General features: G+C 28.1%; 1 protein-coding gene and 1 long non-coding RNA gene across 2 annotated transcripts; one reads left to right on the top strand and one right to left on the bottom strand.

Moving 5' to 3' along the window:
- Nucleotides 1-201: 201 nt before the first annotated feature.
- LOC105135824 (uncharacterized) lies at nt 202-720 on the top strand. Its single transcript, XR_844255.1, has 2 exons — nt 202-497; nt 549-720. It is a non-coding gene; the product is annotated as an uncharacterized LOC105135824 (long non-coding RNA).
- LOC105135825 (uncharacterized) lies at nt 681-4786 on the bottom strand. Its single transcript, XM_011040888.1, has 6 exons — nt 4503-4786; nt 3637-3872; nt 3295-3553; nt 1746-1925; nt 1502-1657; nt 681-1139 (listed from the first exon to the last, which is right to left on the bottom strand). The coding sequence occupies exons 1-6, from the start codon at nt 4530-4532 to the stop codon at nt 972-974; spliced, it is 1029 nt and encodes a 342-aa protein (XP_011039190.1). The 5' UTR covers nt 4533-4786; the 3' UTR covers nt 681-971.
- Between the last annotated feature and the right edge of the window lie 17838 nt (nt 4787-22624).

Below are 22624 nucleotides of genomic sequence, written 5' to 3'. Positions count from 1 at the left end.
AAACAATTCAATTTGAGGAAGCTGTGAAGCACTACACCATTTAAATCAAATAATGCCCTCTGAAATTAAGCTAAACTCGCAACATGCGGATATATCTTAAAATATGGTAAAAAATATTTTTTTCTTAGAAATACATTAAAATAATAATTTTTTAAATTTTTAAAAATTATTTCTAATAAAAACACAAAAAAATATTAATTTAAAAAAAAAAACCAAAGGCTCTAGATTTTTAGATTACTGTGATTTTGACAGCTAAAATCCGATTACCTAGCAAGTTGGAATCAAGTACCTGCAACCTAGACACAAATCCTATCAGACTTTCCCAACATCCATGGGAAATAAATGAGCTATAAAGAAATAAAGAGACGAGGAATGACATTAGAATAGAAAAGTAGGGCCAAACTGAAACGAAAGGTAGGGAGACCAAACACACAGTTTTTTCTTTTTTTATATCCTTGGGAGATCCCTTGATCAAGAATAGCGTTTTTTTGGAAGAGGCTCCATCACACAAGAATTATCTACACAAGCTAGCGTTTTACTGGACAGAGGCTCCATCACACAAGAATTATCTACACAAGCTATATCCACGGTTGCAACTAGAACTCGACCACCCACTGTCTTGACTCAAAAGTCTTTTACCACTTGTACTGGCCCTTGTGGATTACCAAATACACATTTTTCTACTGAATAATTGCTCCTATTTGCTTAAAATTGATTAGATCACATTTTTACATGGTATTGCTTAGAATCGGAGGGATACAAGAGTTCGAGAACAAAGATCATCGAGTCGAGTGAAGAAATTGAGCACCAAGTTCAACGAGTTGAATGAAGAAAAAAGATACAAGCCTGGAAGATGCACCTGGTTGTGGTTGTCAAAAAATTTTATGGGAACCACTTACCTTGTCAGCTCTAACAAAATTAGTTGAAGTGGGTATTCACACTGTTCAAAAGTTAGCAGACTAGCTATAGCTTTAATAGTCAGCTTGGAGGAAACTCTCGTATGCAGTCCCATTCAGTGCGTTGTTGATATCTTCCCAGTTCTTAACATGGTCTGCCAATGGACCTTTGTGTATCTTGACCTGACGGCTCTTTAGCTCCATCACTGGAAGGCCTAGAAATGCTTGAACATCTTTTAGTTTCTGCAGCACAAGCATGATAAATAATGCGCACTGAGTGACGATTTACAGTGCTATCAACAAATGCAAAACTACCACAATCACAAACTGACAATTCAAATGGTAGACTGTTTCAAGAGGAAAGGATTATCTCAAGATGGGAACCATTTAAGGGAGCCCAAGACATAAATTAAATTTCACCAGAATTTTAAAATAGATACTAAAAAAAAAAAAAGAATAGTTAGAATTAATCTATAGATCAACTGGTTGAATGGCAGAAATTTTTGGAAACAAGAATCATTCCAATGATCATGGTATTTCTCAGTGAACTTCAAAATATTGAAAACAAGATGTATTTTGTGTGAGAACTTGACATGATAACTTACTGTGGGGTTTTTTATGAGATCCTCATAGTACAGAACAATGTGCCTGGTGCTATTGAAGTATTCTAAGGCCTTGGCAGCTGTGATCTCAACCTCCTTCAGATCAGAAATCAACAGTGTGGAATTGATCATAGGCTTGTATTTTGCAAGTGTTTCAGCCTACAAGAAATTACAGCTGAAAGCTTAACACTATATGTAGCATGAAAGAGAGTTAGAGTTGGTGGAAGCAGGGGAAATAAAGAAAGACCTCTTCTGTGGAATGAACATGAGACTTGTGGGTCCCATTCAATAGCTTAGCATGACGGTCATAGGAATTCGCAAGAACTGAAACCATGCGACGTAGTAGATTTCTTCGAAACAGAAATATTGCAGATACACCCCTGCGGTTGAAGTAGTCTGCTATTTCCTTGTGATGCTGCATTACTCCCTGCATGAAAAAAAAAAAAATGGCCAGATTATTACTTTGGAATTTTCCTCCCCAAAACAAACTTTCAGTAACACATGCACACGACCCTTCTTCTAGTCCCCCATATATAAATGGGGGTTCTGCCTCCCTAAGGTTACCTTAGCTGGATATTATTTTAGCAAATAGATGGGAGAAATTGAAAAAAAACTGACATGCAGAAACAAAATGAAAAATGCACTTCTGTAACCTCATTCAACCACGCAAAGTGCAGTCCTAAAAGTATATAATCTTCAAGCAAATATGGAAACCATAAAATTCTTTATTTTTATAGTTTATATAAGCAAAACAGTAAACATTTCCTATAAAGTTATCCAAGTGAAAATTGCTAAAAGTACTACTATCAAGCTAAACTGTCTTCTTATGATAAAAAATGTAAACTGCCTTCGGTCTCTAAATGAGAAAGTGCTCTTGCATGGTACAGCAACTGATTTCCAAAAACCAGACAGAAAATGAAGAAAATCCTTATTAACATCCAAACACAGTTTTTGTTTGGGTATAGATTAATAACATACAAAAAACACAACTTTTAGTCCTCCTAAAAGTTCAGTATCAGCTACACTTTATTGATCCACCCTGTTCTCCCACCACAGAAACTGGATTAGCAAAACAGCAGCTCATAGCTCACAAACCCTTCTAAACATCAGCTGATATCCATCAAATAAAAAAGAAACAACGAAGAATGCTACCTTACCACCGTTATATCTGCATAGTTTAAGGTACCAATAATTTAACAAGATACAAGAAGCTGATGCAATTAATTTAGATCCAAAAGGGGGTTTTCACAAATCTGGTAGGAATTCCTATTATAGAATAATACTAGAACTTTTAAGTGTCAATTGTTTCTAAAGGTTGATGCTGTTCCTACTTGCCATTTTGTTTCTCTAAAGGTTGATGCTGTTCCTTCTTGCCATTTTGTTTCTAATACCATATATCCTGATTGGATGAACCATGAGGTAAGCCGGTATGATACGATAGTTTCACACATGAATACAAGATTGTTAAACACTAAACAGTTTGACCCGGGGCTCGTCTCCTTGAGAGTTTAAAGTTGGATATTTTATCATAAATACTATTTTTTCCTTCTTTTTTTCCTTTCAAACTAAAACCACTATTTAAGCAGCACATCAATGAAAAACAGGATACACCTAAATCCATTTCATGATTTAGATTGATAGGTTATTCTGGGAAACCACTAATGTGGTAGTTGTCAGCTTGATGTTTCTAATTACTGTGCCAACAGTGTGTGATCAAACAAGTCTTTTAGTACCCCACCTAGCAGCACAAATAAGGTAAAGATTTACACTTTAACCTACTTTTCAACCTCAGTTACCTGATTAAGCATCCACTTGAAGCCAACTGCTGCGGAGCATTCATTCTTTGATGCACTAGTGAACCAGTCCAAATTGTAGACTTTATCAAGAGTTTGTGTAATTGATGAAATATTTATCCTCCTATCCAAAACAGAAAATATCTCCCCGTTTGAGCTTACATTAACATGACTGTTTAACAATGTTTCAAACCATCCACTCCCAGATCTTTGCATCGATAATATAGCAAAGTATCGCACAGGATTATGTGCACATTCAGCCCTGGAAACACACCAACACAGTACTTAAGCACACCTTTTTAATTAAATCCAATTCAAAAACAAAAGGCACAGATGCCCAATTACCTGCCAAAAGTTTCAGGATTTGGATAATGAACAGTAGAAATATGCAAATTTTCGTGGTCAACATCAGGAGACGGCCTCTCAATGACTTGGATATCTTGAATTTTAATTTTACTATGGGTACTTATCTGCTTTAAACAAACTGAGCAGATATAAACACCGCAGACCATTGCAAACACTAAAACTATCATCCTTAACAAAATGGGAGTTTTCTTAGCAGGCTTTATGATTATCGTATCCTGTTAAAGAGCAAATTAAGCTTGTTAATAATGGAAGAAATAGTATGCAAACTAGCTTTAAAGAACAAGGAACAGCTGAAATTAAAGTAAAATTATCGTTCCAGTCTTGATCTTAGCTTGGCAGGTGAAGAAATTACTGTGAAAAGAAATAATTCAAAATAACAACAATGTTTCACCACAAACAATTAACAACAGAAAGCACCAAAACCATAGAATCTATATCGTATAAACAGCCAGAAAAGGAAAAAATAAATGATCTTTATAAAAGGAAGAACAAATGGAGTGTCGGTTGGAGAACAGTAAGCTAAGAATAAGCTTAGAAATTGAAATATAAACAACTAGGAAAACCACGAAAAAAACCCAGATCGGGACATGCATTATTCAACAAACCCATTTCAAAACATGTTCCACACAACCATCAACTTACAAAACTGAAACAACAATTTACACGAAGAAACAGCCTTTTCTACAGCAAATATAACTACTAAAATTAATTAAACTAAAAAAAAAAAAAGCATCCTTCAACACCACCCAGATAAAAAAATTTAAAAAAAAAAATATAGCAGCATTTTAAGGAAATCCCAGTATTCTACTAATACAAAAGAGGCTGAATTGAGAATCAGTAGGCACCTTGTTTAATACACAAATATACTCAGCCATTGCTGTATTTCCAGAGAACCCAACAAAGGTAAAGCAAGAAAAAGTAAAAATAAAAACAGACACCCTCTCTCTCTCTATTTCAGATTTTGCTAGTACCCGTACAAATAATGGATGAAATCATCTAGTGGACTCAGTCACGAAGTCTCTTCAAATAGTGAGAGAAGTTTAAAGAAGCTGCCAAAGAGAACTTGGCAAAATTTGGAGCTATTTTTTATTTGAAGCCTTGTGGAAAACAACGCTTCATTTAAGGCCTGTGCTTTGCTTTTTATTTATCTTTTTGCAATATACCCCAAACAATAGCCGCTGCCTGCTATTGTATTTCAGCAGCTGGCTTTACTGCCTGCCCCGTTATTGATTCCCCCCCTAGAATTTGTCAAATTATTAAATTATTAGTACCATACATCTTTTTTAATTTTCATAAGTCACTCAGCTTGAGGCCCGGTTCATAAATTAATTCGGTCGATTTGATTCACGACTTAATTTAAAATTCAAGTTATAAATTGAATACATAATTTAATTTATTTTAATTTAAAAAAGTTTAAAACAAATTTTAAAACAAATTAAAAATTTAAGGATAAATTTTGATTTAATTGAGTCAAACTAAATTACCTGTGAATTTTTTATTTTTTTTTTAACTTCCCCAAGATTTAGGTTAAAAATCGAGTCAGCTATGAGCCGGCCAAGTTTCTATGACCATGTAAAAGCAGGAGTCATCTTTTCATACGTAGGCGTGCACGTTTGCCGTACATGAAGGGATACGGCGTGAGTTATGTAGAAGTGTTTGAGATTGTGTTTGCTGCTTCGAAGTCTCACTCTCCAAACACAACTCTAAATTCTTGGTCAGACTTTGACTTTTGTTCCCATACGAAATACCATGAAAGAATAATTCAATTTACTGGTTGATCTCAAATAATATGCAGGCTTTCAATTCCAACTCTTTTTTTTAGCAAGCCATTCAAATTCCTACTCACCATTTAAAAAAATTAAAAAAAAAACTAATTGGAATCAGTTAAATACTGTGCATATACTCACAATTTGGTGTGGGTTCACATAATAAATCTACAATTTTACCCCACCACACTAATAACATTTAAATGTAATTGCCAAACTCACAATGGACATTATGGTTGGCTTATATTTTTTCATAATAAAATTATTAAATTGCTCTAAAAAGTTATTTTCATTTAATTAGTATTAAGGGGAATGTTTGCTTTTTTGCTTTATTTAAAAAAAATAAATTAACTAAATTGCCTTTAAAATCAAATTTTTTAAACCTTACATCTGTGGTGTTTCTGTCTTAGTATTAAGGGGAATGTTTGCTTTTTTGTTTTATTTAAAAAAAAATGACTAAATTGCCCTTAAAATCAAATTTTCTAAACCTTGCATATGTGGTGTTTCTGTTATTTCACATGGATTTTTTTTTGTTATTATTAAGTTGTGTTAAGAACAATTCAATCTTTTTTTTTTTGTTATTATTAAGTTGTGTTAAGGGCAATTCGATCTTTTATATTTTTAAAAAAATTATTGATTTTTAAAAAAATTATTTAAAAAAATTATTGGCACATACTTGATATAAGTTGGCTTTGTACCCTTCAAGTAACATGTGAACCGCTATCTGGTAGAGAAATGCAAGCTTTTGTTACAGCATTGAAAGCTACATAGCACCCCTTTCTACTTAGAACAGTGTGCATGGTAGTTACAATGACACTTGGTCATTACTCGTCCCTTTCATTTTTATTTTTTTTTCTTGAATTTTATGTTGGCTATTAAAAAAATAAAGTTTATCCTTTTATTTTATGATATTTTATGTTTGGTTATTAATATTTTTATTATTAATTTTTTTATCAAATTTTAACTTGTTTTTAACTTCATCTTTGAATTCATGATCTTGACTTATATATTTTAAAAAAAAAAATAGTCATTATTCTCGTGATTTTTACTTTTTTTATTATTTTATAAGTTTGATTTTTATTTTTAATTTTTCCCTTCAATTTAAATTAATTTGGTATATCAAAATTAAAAAGAAAATCATAAAAAAAATTGAAGTAATGGCTCATGTAAAGGTTATGACTAATGATCTTGGGTTGAATTGGATTGAAGAAATGCGGCGGAAGAAGAAAAGATATAAATGAATTAATTTGTTAGGGATAATTTATCTAAATTTGTGATTAATAGTGGATTAATTATCAAAGTTACAGATATTTTTTTAATATTTTTATGTTTTTAAAGCACATATATTTTTATTTTTATTTTTCTAAAACCATTGTTTGTTTATTGTATATTTTGCTTTGAAATCAAAGTATATAACACTTTAAAAGAAAACAAAAGAAAGGGATATTGCTTTTAAAACAAAGTAAAATACTGTTTTTTTAGTTATCAAAAGCAAAGCAATTTGTTATGGGAATCTCTTTGATGTTGTTGTATTAAATTGTGGTGCATTGTGAAAAAGAAAAGGTAAGATTAATAAAAGCAGTGTTTAGTAACTAACTACTATGTTAACTATTATTTTTATAAAGAAATTATATTTTCTTTTATATAAAATAGTGGATTCAATAATAATTTTTTTTTAAGCATGGATATTATATTTTTGCTTAAAAAAAAAGCAAGGCCTTTTTTAAAATTTTCATGTGCTTTAATTTTAAGATTTTTCTTTTAAATTAGCATAATAAATTTAAAAAATAATAGAATAGCACAATTTCAAATAGAATTGATAAATAGAACAAGTTGTACATATCATGATTTACAATAGCAACATTTAAGTTTGTTGAGTTTCAAAATCATAATATTTGTTGAATATCGTGTTTTTAAAATATAATAATTCATGATATCTCAATTGTAAATCATGACAATTCATGAAATTTAACCTAGCTTCTTTTTCTTCCCTTCTTTCATAGTTGCAACCTTTTTCTCTTTTTTTTTTCTCAAAACTTATCATTTATATTGTCTTTCTCTGTAAAACAAAAAGGTTAAAATTGTCAAAACTTGTCATCTGCACCAACCTTATCTAAAAAAAAGGTCAAAACTACCACTCATAGCTTTAAAACACACCAAAAAATCATTCTCCCCATCTTCAAGCCTCCATTCACCATGTTTAGCTTCTGAATCGCCACCCAAAACACTACCACCATTCTTTGAGACACGTGCACTAGACTGCCACCACTTCCTAGTTGAAAAAAGGTAAGGTAAACAACTTACATTTTTATTATTTTGGTATATTTTATAGTTATTTTATGTTTGCTCGAAATTAGAGTTTAGTTTGAAAATTAGGTTTGTTTAAATTAGGATTTGAACTAATTGTGTTAAATAGCTATGAATTTATGCAATAAAAATTGAGCATGGAAATAACATGAATCATGTTTAATTTTAATCAACTATGACTTATATTGATTTGTCGACTAAGTTGTCAAAATTGAGGATTTTGATTGATTTGTGTTAATTAGCTTTGAAATGAACCAATTATGATTGATTTCATACAATAAGCATGAAAATAACATAATTTAGGTTGCATTTGGATCAATTAAGTTTCGTGTTGACTTGTCGACAAAGTTGTCTTCGAGATTTTAATTGATTATGTTAAATTAACTGAAATCAACTTTATTTTTCTCTACAAAATATCTTATAATATTTTTATGTTATATCATTACAATAGTATTATTGCTCTTGATATATGAACAATAATATCACTTACAATGATGAATGTAATATACTATTGAATTGTAATTTATGCATGCCCCTTATGGATACTAAACATGTTATATGTCACAAGCTTTGATGGAGTTATAATGATGTTGGAGTTGATATAACTTGAAAGTCTAAAGTTGGGGAACATTAGTATTATTTTGTATCAATTGTAAGTGATTTTAGTTTTAAAACATTGAATGATTCTTCTATCTAAAGTGGATTGAATATGATAGAATTGTATATAGGTAGTCAATTAACTCTTTTTTCTATCCCAATATATGAATGAACGGGTAAAAAAGCATCACAATTTTTTGGTCAATTAAGAGCAGGCTAAACACGTCATAGATAAAACACGTCATAGATGAATGATTTACTGCAAAAAGACGATGAAAGTATATTTGACAATTCATATGCTAATCGCACATAGATATGATTCAGTTTGAGTCTGGTGCCAATATAGATAATAATATATTAGGTCAAAATGAGACAATAAATGTTAATGATGATGTAATAATATCTTTTGTTTATGAATATAAAGATGATTCTGTATTTTATTTACTATTTGTTATAAGTAAACACTTAGTCATAAATATTAAGTTAAAGGTTTTGATTTAGGAGTAAAAAAGTTTTTAAGTAATATTTAACTTTATAAAGAAAAGAATGGTGTTAAGATTAAGTTACTATTAGAAAGATCAATTCTAAATAGATAAATAAACACTATGGATAATTTTCAATTAGCTTAAGTCTCCATAAGTGCTTAAATATTTTGTGAAGAAGAAAGTTTTAAGTTAAAAATAAACTTGGTAAGAAAGTTTCATGTTTAGATCATTGAGATAAGAAATGTGTAATTATATTTAGGATAAATCATTTTATTATACCAAACAACAAGAGCCTAATTGTCCTCACTTTTTGGAAATAGATCAAGACAAATATGATAAGCAATTTCCTTCAATAAATCAATTAAATCTAAAGTTTGCTAGTGTTTTGTTGGTTATACCAATTTCAAAACATAATATATAAAAAAGTTATGTTTTATAAATGTTGTTTTTACTTAATGTTGTGTTTTTAATCAAGACTATTTTATATATGCTATTTTAAAACCACAATTAATACAACATAATTATTTCATCAATATTTTTTTTTAAATTATGTTATTATGCCAAGATTTTAAGTTTTTTTATATTAATACCACAAATTAAATAGCCTAGTTTTCAAGTAAAACATGCATACATCAAATATTTGTATAAAACCAAAAGCTGAAAAAAATGGTTTTGCTTTTAAAACAAACCATTCTAAATAAGCATGAGGTCCACTAGTTTTTTAAATGGATATTTGAGATATTTAAAAATATAGTAATAATTATTATTTAAAATTTTTTATTTAAAAATATATTAAAATAATATTTTTATATTTTATTTTTTAACATCAACATATTAAAACTAATTACATAATTCTTCATTTTTCAAATCAGATTTATTGTCGATATCCTAATCCATATGCTTAAAAGCCACTAAAAAAAATTTTATATATATATTTCGCACCGACAAAATGAGTGATTGGAAATAAAAGAATTTTAAAACTAGAGTATGACCTGTAGATATTGCCTCCAAAAAGGTACGATTTCTGGCAGCAAATTAATAAAAACTCATGAGGTAAGACATCGATTAGCAAATTAATAAAAAATATTATTTTTTTTGTATTTTTGTTGGTGAAATATAATTACAATTGTAGTGTATCGTGTCACTGAACGGACACTAACTAAGAGTTATGGTGTTTTTTATTTTTTAAAATTCTTCAATCAATTATTTTGCATTTAGATTTTTGGAGATTTTTCAGATTTTAATTTCTTTAGCGCATGTCACTGAACGGACATTAACTTGTTGAAATTAAGTAATTAATTGTACAATTAAAGGAAAAATTGATGAAATCTTTTTTTTCTTGATGTAATTAACAAATTTTTAAGAATAGAAGTATCAAATTCACAAAAAAAGAAGATAAATCACATAAAAAAAAACACAAAGAAACCAAATACATGATTAATCCAATAAAAAACAATACCTAAAATTTATATATTAAAACTTAATATTGGTAAATATTATATACAGTACGTACAATATGATTATAATTTTAAAACTTCAATAAAAAATCCGTTAAAATTGGTTAGGAATTTATTGTGCATTGCTATTTACAAATTTCTTCCATTCCATGTTAAATACATTAATATGGGAGACATGCTTTTAAAATTGCTTAAAGGGGGGTTTAGTCTCGTTTGACAGGTAAATTGACTTGAGGATCCCTTTATTGTTGAAAAAAAATCATGATTAATATAAACTTATTTAATATTTTTTTAGAAAAAAATGATCCAGTTATACATACGTAAAACTAAATTTTTTACATGCTTTTTAAGTCATTTATTTTACTACATCTAATACTTAATAGAATATTACCAAGCTCCTCTTCTTTAATTAAGTTACCTTAGATGTACACAAATAAATGGCTTAAAGATCAAGTGAAATCCTTAGCCATACACATGTATAAGTGGATCTTTCCTTATTATTATCTTACCTCTTGTAGTAATACAATATACTATTAAATAGGAATTTGGGGTTGGGCTTATGATACAACTAATTAGGAAAATGTATTTTAACCTGTATTTTAACCCTAAAACACTAATAACTTAAAATAGAGTTTATAAATATAAAAAGATTGACTGGTATGGCCTATCTTTTTAAGGTGTCATATAGATACACATGTATGTTTTATATTTTATCATTTTAAATTAATAATTATTTTAGAAAAAAATTGATTTCTAATTGATTTCTCTCTTCTATTTGACCTTTTTCTTTTTGTGGGACTACATGAATAAACTCTTAATAAATATTCAATAAAAATATTAATTAAGATATACACAAATTTGCTTAGACACCTACGTGAATTAAAAAAAAGATTTATTTTGATATTAAATAATATCAGTATACTTTGTTTATAATGTTTTTTTAAAATATTAAAAATAATTTTTTATTATTTCACTGAATACAAAATGGGAATAAAAATTTGTAGGGTTGAAATAACATTATTTTTATTGTATTAGAGTCTCTAATACAGGGCTACCTCAATTCCTCTTTTATAACAACTACTAGAGAATAGATGAGCTGAGATGATACTGTTTTGAAACGCAATGTAAATTATATTTTATAAGAATTTAATGAATTTAAATAAAAATATTATTTTAATATATTTTTAAATAAAAATATTTTAAAAAATAATTATTATTACCTGTACCCTAGTTTGGAAAGAGGTAGAAGCCCCAGTAACTTTTGGCAATTAGAATGTAGGAGTAGAATTCAATTAAATACTACTCTGTTATGTTTTGATAAATTTGTTGCATTTTCCACTTTCATTAGCCTGTTTGTTGTTTTATGAAAAAATATTTAAAAAACTTAATTTTTATGTTATTTTAAATTAATATATTATTTTAGTATTTTTATATCATTTTGATTTATTAATATTAAAAATAAATCTTTAAAAACAAAAAATATATTTTATGATATTAAAAAAAAACAAATTTTTTTTTTAATAACGTTACTCAGGTACACAATTCTAGTAACTTTCAACATAAGAGAACTTCGAGGTGGCTATGCAATTAATGCAGTCACAGTACGTCTTTGAATGAGTTTTAAACGACCCTTATGATAATAAGATAGCCCAATTACAATTGTTCAGACTGCATCTTTTCTCTTTTTTGAAAGATTGTGAGAGTAGGAATAGAAAAAATGAGTAGTAGACATCTTAGCCACGCATGGCATGAGTAGTCATCATGGGCAATGAATGAATTATATGCTTACTTTTCTAGAAAGGATTTTATTTTCGTTCTGGCAACAGATGGCCAAGCTTTTGTGCTGAATATTCTTACAGGCGTTTACTTTGCTCATCTTGTGCTGGTCAGCAAGCGAGTTTGGGACGGCATGTAAGCATTTTTTTTGTTGGAAATCACCATAGAAGTTGCTTTCTTCAACAAATGGATGGAATTAACTAATAGATATGGACCATCTTCAACGAAAATGCTATCAAAATACACAAAGCATATGTAATGAAACAACATGGAGTAATAAGTATAACGTAGTTGTTTGACAACGTTGCCTACCTTCCCACAACGTAGCCTTCAAGTTGAAGTTTTCTTTTCTATTCCATAATTAGAATGGAAAACAATAAGGAAAAGAAAATCACGAAATGCTTGTTTAGAACGTGAACCCCAACCCTGAAGCTGCACAATTTGGTGGCAGTGGTGCCCATGTCTCAATTATTATTTTAATACAACAATAATGAATAGTATAATCAAATTCTTTTATGTTTACTACTATTTCCTTTCTGTGCTTTTTGTACTTAGAAAGGTGGGAGAGGTATCATTATGCAGTGTTGATATGCATTCTTTTCCGTTAGGTATTGCCCCACATAAGCCATGAATTGCACAATACCAAGTTTATCAATTTCATCGTATTATATTTAACATGGCAAATACATCACCTTTCGATAAAACAAAAAAATAAAATAAACTTGAATAAATTTCATCTTATTTAAAATTTTGATCTATTTCAAAAATCTAAGCTAAATTCTTGCAGAGACTTTTGAGTTATGTTAGTGCTAAATTATTATTTTTTATTTCCTCTAAATTCATTATTAAACGTTTATAGAATATTAAACTTTATAATTTATCATGATTTATTTTTTTATGATTATTTCAATTTTATAATTTATGTTATAGATTTGATAGGTTAACTCAGTTAATTCAAGTTATTTTTCTATCTATTTTTTTAATTGATTTTTTTCAGTTTTATTTTTTGACATCTTCAACAATTGATTGATTATGAATTTATTTTTGTTATTTATTTTAATTTTTTTATAAAATTATCATAATCTCATAACCCGGATCATAGATTTTACAATTTAATCCGAGTTAACTTAGGTCGTTTTATGATCTAATGGTTTAGGTTAATCCAATATATTATTATTTTAATATTTAAAAGATAAAAAACATCTTCTTGAATGTTTTTTTACTTATTTTTTATAAAATTATCATAATCTCATAACTCGAATCATAGATTTTATAATTTAATCCGAGTTGAGTTAGGTCATTTTATGATCTAACGGTTTAGGTTAATCCAATATATTATTGTTTTAATATTTAAAAGATAAAAAACATCTTCTTGAATGTTTTTTTACTTACATTATGTTTTTACCAGACATTTAAGTTTTTGAATTTATCGAGTCAATCAGGTTATATTAGATCAACTTCTATATTTTTACTTATATTTAAAATTTAAATTGTATAATTTTAAATTAATTTATCATTAAATTTAAAATTAAATTATATGTTCTTAAATTATAAATACAAACACTATAAATCTCACATAACATGTAGAAATATTTCAAAATCAAAGTATATTGTTATAATTAAAAAAAAATACAAGAACAGAATTCACAACCTTGCATTATACACAAAAAAAATTAACATTTGGGACAGAGAAATCATATTAAAGTTGCTGGTGATTATTTACAGAACATAATTAAAGTATGAGTTTAACATTGAGAAGAGAGCAGTGAATATGCTATTTGACCCCTCACCAGGTCTGTCTCATGAAATGCGAGGGCTTTCAATTATTATTATAATACTACAATAATGAATACTATAATCAAATTCTTTTATGTTTACTACTATTTCCTTTCTGTTTTTTTTATACTTGGAAAGTTGGGAGAGGTATCATCATGCGTTGTTGATATGCATTCTTTTCCGTTAGGTATTGCCCCACATAAGCCATGAATTGCAGCATACCAAGTTTATCAATTTCGTTGTATTATATTTAACATGGCAAATATATCACCTTTCGGTCCAAAAAGGAAAAAAAAATATTTTTTTCATTATTTCATCTAATTTCATCATTAAATATTTAGTTTATGGAAGATTAAACTTTATAATTTATCATAGTTTTTTTTTTATATGGTTATCTCAGTTTCATAACTCATATAACATGTTTGATAAGTTAACTCAATTGATTCAAGGTATTTTTGTCTATTTTTTTAATTGATTTTTTTTTTTTAGTTTTATCTTTCAACATCTTCAACATTTGATTAATTATAAATTAAGCTTTGTTATTTATTTTGATTTTTTCTGTAAAATTATCATAGTCTCATGACTTAGATTATAAATCTTACAAGTTAACCCAAGTTGAATTAAGTCATTTTATGGTATTATGATTTAGGTCAATTTAATATATTGTTGTTTTAATATTTAAAAAAAATAGATATCGTCTTGAATGTCTTTTTAATCAAATTATATTTTTATTAGAAATCCAAGTTTTTGAACTCGTAGAATCTATTGAGTCATATTGGATTCACTTCTATATTTTTACTTATATTTAAAATTTTAATTGCACAACTTTAAATTAATTTATCGTTAGATTTGTATTAAAATTATATTTTTAAAAATTATAAATACAAATTCTATAAGTCTAAAATAACATGTAGAAATATTTCAAAATCAAAGCATATTGTTGTAATTAAAAAAAACAAAACAGGAACAGAATTCACAACCTTGCATTATACACAAAAAAGTGAACATTTGGGACAGAGAAATCATATTAAAGTTGTTAGTAATTATTTACAGAACATAATTAAAGTATGAGTTTAACATTGAGAAGAGAGCAGTCAATATGCTATTTGACCGTGCACCAGGTCTGTCTCATGAAATGCGAGGGCTTGTCACTTGCGTGCATAACCAGGTGCCAACCGGCCTCGCTGTGTGCTGAAGTCTTGGGATGATTGGTTATGGGAAGATATAAAAAAAAAAAAAAAAATCGTAAAATGAGAAAACGGAAAAAAATATACCACAAAACGACAAAATGAAATTGGGCCGGCTGTTGTCAGGACGGGAGGTGTACAGTTAATTATCAGGCTGTATATATATATATATATCATTGATGGGGACAAATTCATCTTTAATCCTTTTAAATGCATTATATAATGAATTCTAAATCTTTAAAAGCAAAAAAAGTCAAAGAGTTGGTTGGGAACAATTTGATCTTTAAATCTTTTATATTCACAGTACAATATCTTGTATGCCAATGAAGGCCAGAAATGCTAAACGAATAGGCAAGGTTAATTTGGTCTTTTCATTCATAAAGCATAATATAAAGACAATTATACCCTTAAAAGTAAAAAAATAACATACAAGGGACAATTAAGTCTTTTTAAGTTGATTTTCCTGTAATTTACATGTAGAGTCATAGATGATTTGGTCTTTTTATTAATTAAAATTTTAATTAAAAAAATATTGACACATGTGTACATGCGTGGCATCTCTCCATGCCTATGCACTCTCTTCTAAAGTAACATGCCAAGTGGTTTGCCGTCTTTTTATCAACAATGCTACACATGCTAGCAATAGAGGAGTTGTTTGGTTTTAATTGAACTTTTCTTTTTTTTTTATCTCTCTTTTATCCTGTTTCTTCTTCTTCTTTTTTTTTTTATCTCTCTTTTATCCTAGTAAAAACACAATCATGTCCTCCTCATTTAGCTTTTCAAGAAGACATTATGAATAAAAATCTAATTTTATTTAGATCTTTAATCAGATCTGTAAAATCAAGCCAAAATCTTACTTGCAATAAAATGTTTTATTTTCATATTAGATATTTATATAGACATATCTTGAATTTCAGATATTGAAATCAAGATATTTAAAAACCTAAATTCATCTAAACATTTAGGGTTACAATTATAAAGGGCTCATAATCAGATAAAATCATTTTCAAGATGAAAATCCTCATACAAGATAGATGATGGGTCTTGTCTCTTAATTTGATGGGAAACTAATAAGATATGAGTCCTACAGTTTAAAAGAAATCTGATGGAATTATATAGATATTATTTATAACTTGTAACCTCCTAGTCTTTAGCCTTGATATCTTATCATGAAAGCTACCTCTTAAGATTAAGAAAAAAGAGATCAGAATAACAAAATAGAGAGAAAGAAACATTCTTTGCCATTGAAATTATCAAAGATGAGCAATTAATTTTTAATTCCAATTCTAGAGAAATAGAGACTATATTTATTATCCAGTTGTGAGAAGTAGCATTATCATTATAATTCTTTCATATTCAAATATTTTTTATTTTAGAATTATGTTTTTGATTTCTATTCAAAATAACCGAGTTGTTTTGAAATGACATATATATTTTCTAGTTTCTTTCAATTAATCAACAATTGCTATTAGGGACTAGAGTTATAAGCAAAATAATTAATTGGATTATTGTAACTCTCATATTAATTTATCAGGAAAACCAAACTAAATTAAATTGTCAAGATTTTAAATGATTACTTACTATAAATTTGACAAATTTTGCTCTTAAAACTATTACGGAATGAATTAGAATTGCTTTTCAATATTAAATTCATTTAATGATAAAAAAATAATTAGAAAGTTTTGTCTCTTTAATTTAAGGATATAAAATTCATTTGGTTGACTTGATAAAACATTTATTTTTACTTTGATAATTAAAAAATAAATGTATGTATTCTTTGAACTAAGTTAACAACATATTAATATATTAATTTTACTTTTAAAATTTTGTTTCTTTAATTATTCAAATTTACAGTCTTTATTTTAGTCTTTTTTAAATTAAAATAATATTTCTTGGTTGGACTTGCCTCTCACTATTGTACTACAAATAAATCATGTTTAAAAAAAAAATCAAAATTGATTTTGATGGTTTCGACAGTAAAAACATACACAATGCATGTGAAAAGAAACAACATGGAGTGACAAGTATAACGTGGTTGTTTTGACAACGTTGCCTACCTACCGCCAACGTTCTCTTCCAGTTGAAGTTTTCTTTTGTATTCCATAATGAGAACGGAAAACAATAAAGAAAAGAAAATCATGAAATCTTAGTTTAGAGCGTGAACCCCACCCTGAAGCTGCACAATTTGATGGCAGTGGTGCCCATGTTTCAATTATTAATACAACACAACAATAAGTAATAGTATAATCAAATTCTTTTATGTTTACTACTATTTCCTTTTTGCCAAGTTTATCAATTTCGTTTTGTTTCATTTAAATTATTAGATATATCACATTTAGTTCAAAAAATAAAATAAACTAGAAAAAAATTCATATGATTCCGAATCTTAATTTATTTCAGAAATTCAAGTCAAATTCGTGCAAGAACTTTTAGATTATGTTCAAGAAAATAGTTTTTTCCTGTTTATTTTTTAATATTTTTTTAAGAAATCACATTTCATAATTTATCGTGGTTTGTTTTTTTCGTAATTATATCAATTTCGTGATTTATATTATAAATTTAACAGGTTAATCTAGTTAACTCAAGTTTTTTTTTATTTTTTTAATTGATTTTTTTTAATTTCATCATTCAACATCTTCAATATTTTATTGGTTATAAATTATGTTTTTTTAATTATTTAAGTTTTTTTCTATAGAATTATTATAGTCTTGTAATTCGAGTTTTATAAATTAACTCAACTAGAATTAAATTATTTTATGATCTTTTGATTGAGATCGATTTAATATGTTATATTTTCAATGATTAAAAGAAAAAAAAGATGTTGACTTGGATTTTTTTGTGTTAAATTATATTTTTACTAGATATTCAATTAAATTGTCAAATCAATCGAGTTATATCAAGCAAATTTTTATATTTTTACTCATGATTAAAATTTAAATTGCACAATTTAAAGTTAATTTATGATGCATTTGAATTGAAGTTATATTTTTTTAATTGTAAATACAAACACTAAAAATCATAAAATATTTTAAAATTAGAACATACTATTTTAATTGAAAAAATTCACAACCTTGCTGCATTATACACAAAAAATTGAACAATTGGGACAGAGAAATCATACTAAAGTTGTTAGTAATTATTTACAGAACATAATTAAAGTATGAGTTTAACATTTGAGAAGAGAGCAGTCAATATGCTATTTGACCGAACACAAGGTCTGTTTCATGAAAGGCTAGGGCTTGTCACTTGTGTGCACTGTGCATAAGGAGGTGCCAACCGGGCTCAGCTGAGTGGTGAAGCCTTGGGATGACTGGTCATGGGAAGATACCAAAAACGAAAAAAACAATCGTAAAATGAGAAAACGGAAATAAATAGACCACAAAACGACAAAATGATATTGGGCTGGCTGCTGTCAGGACAGGAGGGGTGCAGTTAATTATCGTGCTGTGACGATAGACCAAATGAATTTGGAAGGATTGTAAAGCGGGGTGGGTTGCAATGTCAATTATGGCGCATATATATATATATGAATGAATGAATGACAGAGAGGCAACCATACCCATACTTCTTTTCTATTTGGTTTGGATAAGATGATAGATTAGGTCTAGGAAGTTTCCCCTCGGACCATGAAAATAAAAAATAAAAAAAATTATTGCCATGGTAAACATATAGCACTATTCATCATAACTAGACATTTAATCCTATTTTAGTATAATTACTTTTTCACTATTCTAATAAAAAAACCTTGAACTTGCTCTGGGGGGTATTTTTACCTCCTTTTTTTTTTATTAATTTGTCATTGTATTATTGATAGGGAAAAATTGATCCTTACTCATTTTAAATACGTTATTTAATGACTTCTAAATATTTAAAAGCAAAAAAAGTGATGCTTCTATGAATTTTACATATTAACTAAGATAAAATCAAGTTTTTTAATATTATCTTTGCATTTTTATATTTTTTATATTTATATTCTTTTAGATTTTTTGAAAATAAAAAGTGTTTGTGAATGAAAAATAACAAAATTAAAGATATATTTAAAGGAAACATGCATGATCTTATTAAAATTTTTGAAAAATTTGAAAGATAAGCACTCAATAACAATAATTTTTTTTTTAATATCTTAAGTTATGATTATCAGCAAGATAAAAAAATTTATTCAAACATAACAAACCATATAAAAAAAACACTATTACTTTTTTAAAACAAGAAGGGCTTCCTGGATCTCCTAATTATTCAAATCTTCTCTTTCAACTAGCATTTTTATGAATTTTGTTGGTACATCTTGCAAGATGTTAACAGTCAGTTGGAACAACAATTCATGAGTTTTTTAATCTCAAATTCTTTATAAATTTTTTTATTTTCACCTCTTTTTAAACGACTGATTAAAGCATCATCGAAGTCTTCCTCATACCTTTTAGCTCGTTTTCAAGTGTTATCGTATAGAAGGATAGTGGAAATGTTACATGTAAAGGAGTAGCTTCCATCATTTTTTTATTCGGCTCATGCCCATCCATTTAAGCTATCCTTTTCTCTTTTTTGATCTTAATTGCCCTCTTGTAATTTTTCCTTTCAAGTTTGAATCCCAAGCTAAACCATTGATCAATATTATTTATTCTCATCATATTAGACCTCTCAGCCATTATTATTGTCGGGTTATATTAGAATAGTAATCCTTACTTTAACAAATATTTTGTGACTATTATAAAAGCTTCTGAAATTTAAGGTTTTCTCAACACTTATTTTCAGATACATATTTAACATTCACCAACTCAAAAGCATGGAGATTCCCATCAGTGTTGTTTTTAGTTTCAATATGCGGAATTTCCTTTTTTTATTGTTGGCAATGTTTCTTTAGCCTTTATAATATCCAAGCCTTTATTGATGATGAATTTTACTCTTTGGTGTAAAGATAATACAATAACCCTGGTCGTATGAATGCATGGACTTCCTAATAAGATGTTATATGAAGGGTGAATGTCTATCACTTGAAATGTCACTTCAAATAATTGTGGACTAATAATGGGCTCAATCTCAATATTCCTAATAATTTGTATAGGTGACCTATCATAAGTTCTAACAATTATGGTACTCGACCTCATATGAGAAATATCTACTAGTATCTTATCCAGTATATGTTATGGAAGGACATTTAAAGCAGAATTATTATCTATAAAAACCTTGACAATTATATATTTTTCACACCTTATAGTGATGTGTAATGACTTATTATAAATAATTCCTTCAAGTTAAAAACATATAATTAGTAGATTGGATTGAGTAAACTATATGTTCTATAGAATCTTTTGTGATGTCTTAGGAGGCATAAGCTTCATTAAGGATTTTAGGGGGCATAAGCTTCATTAAGGATTTTTTGTAAAACATTGTGGTTCAATTCAGAGCTCATAATTAATAACACCAAGGAAATCTGACTAGATGTCTTTTTTTAGTTGATTTACTATATTATACTTATTAGTTTGTTGACTTCATTATTTTTGGCTACATCCATCCTATAGTTTCTAGTAGAGTTGTTATTTTGTTGTATCTTAATGGACATCGCAACAATAAGAGTTAAAATGAATATTGTAAAAAATAGGTCTTGCTACCTAATAATTAAAAAAAACTAGAAATTTTAAAATATACACTGATTCTGGAGATTTATGTAAAAAGTTAATTATATTTAAGGAAAGAACAAAATCACCCTCAAAATATTATTTCTCTCGAAAGGTTATCTTTATTATGTATTTTTTTTATAAATTTATCTTTATGATTGATATTAATTACCCTAGCTATTCTTTTTAGTTTTTTTTAATCATCTTGCAAAAAGAAAAACAAAAAAAATTAATGTTGATCTTTAAAAATGAGAGACAGGTTGATTTGAATGTTAAAATTTATTATCAATTATAAAATTATGATAAAAAAATCTTAAAAGAGAACTTTGAAATCGGTAAGAGACTTATAAAAACAAAGATAAGAAAAAAAAAGATTTATTTACAAACCGATGTCTAGAATAAAAAATAAATTCATATGAATTAACCTATTTAATCTAGATCCACTCTAAATTAAATGAAACAAATCAGCCCATTGACCCATGCAAGTCCACATAGTGTTATTTTTGGACCTAAAACTAATCAGCCCACAATAACATTTGGACTTAAAACTAGAAACCCAAACCAAGAAAAGATGATAACGACCCACTTTGATGTACTAGCCCAAAAGTAGAATTCAAAGAAACCCACAGGCCAATGGACTCAACAAAGAATAGCCAGATTTCTTTTAAAATTTTAACTTACAAGCCTAGCCCAATAAACATAAGGTAGGAGCCCATATTCATGCTTGGAAGATCAAAATAATTATATTTCAAGGATTTGCCAGCACCCATTCCAATTTTCTTTTGCAGGTTTACGTAAGCATGCATCTATTCCAGGGAAAGCTAGTTTGAGGGAAAAAGAGAGAGAGCAGGTACTGGTGCTGCAGGGTTCATAACAGCAAAGAAAAGAAAAATAAAGAAAGAAAAGAAAAGAGAAGCTTAAGCCTTTTCTACTGTGTAAGGTGCAAATTTCATTACTACTGTCCCTTGATATTGTTCCTAATAATACAAGCTGAAAGTACGGTAAGTACCCATGTTTACCTTGCTTGAAGTTATCGACTATCATTCATGTTAACTTTATTTTAGTCATGATTCATAACTGGAACAGAGTATTAAACCCATATTCTCTTTGAAATTCAAATACCAGAAGTTAATGATTCATGATGTCTAGTATTCATGCATGCATTCCGATAATAAGAACAAACGGGAACTTAATGGTTCCTAAAAGGCTTTTCACAAGGATATGTTGCAGAAAGTATGATTCAAAATCACTATACAAAGATTTGAACCTGATTAAGTATGGCTATTACTCCTATGATGAACTGGATGTATTGGATTCAATACTGCAATTGTCTCTCCCCACTGTTTGATGTGACCTTTTCTTTCTCATGTGTAAGTGTTTCTGCCTCTCGATCTCTGTTATTCTCACTAGTTTCTTCCTTCTCACTAGTTTTCTTCTCCGCCACCCTTGTTTAGACTTGTTGCTGCCTTTTTACAGGTGAGTTCAATTTTCCTTGAAAAGGAAATAGATTATCGTCTTTATAAAGATTGATTCTTGAGAACTAAGTATATCTCGTTGCTTGATTTGTAGAGAGAGGATTAAAATATTGAAAATCAAATCTTGCACCAGAATGGAAAGGTTTGGCTGGCTAACTGAGAAGGTATGTTTGACTTAGAATCTGTAGTTGATATTGAAAGTTAAACCCTAATGTTTCGCACCAAGATTGTAGATTATATGTTAGAAAACACATTTTCATCATTTCTGTGCCATCAAGAGACTTAATCAGGACCAAAGCCATGAACAAAACGACGTCGTCTCCTTCCTATCTTAATCAAGAATTTCCCCTTTAGTCAAAACACATTGAAAGGATAATTTTTTTTATTTCTTTTTAAAAATATAGACAACAGTTGAAGTAAAAAATTGGGTTGCAACACCATCCTCCATCGTTGTTCATTCTACTGGCATCAATCATTCCTACACCTGTCCTATCTTAAATTTTGTTTATTTTATTCTAATTAATTTCCA

The sequence above is a fragment of the Populus euphratica genome, unplaced genomic scaffold (assembly GCF_000495115.2).
Source record: "Populus euphratica unplaced genomic scaffold, PopEup_1.0 scaffold234.1, whole genome shotgun sequence".
NCBI classification, from domain to species: Eukaryota; Viridiplantae; Streptophyta; class Magnoliopsida; order Malpighiales; family Salicaceae; genus Populus; species Populus euphratica.
Note: the sequence above shows the minus strand (reverse complement) of the source record. Positions and strands in the feature narration are given on the sequence as shown.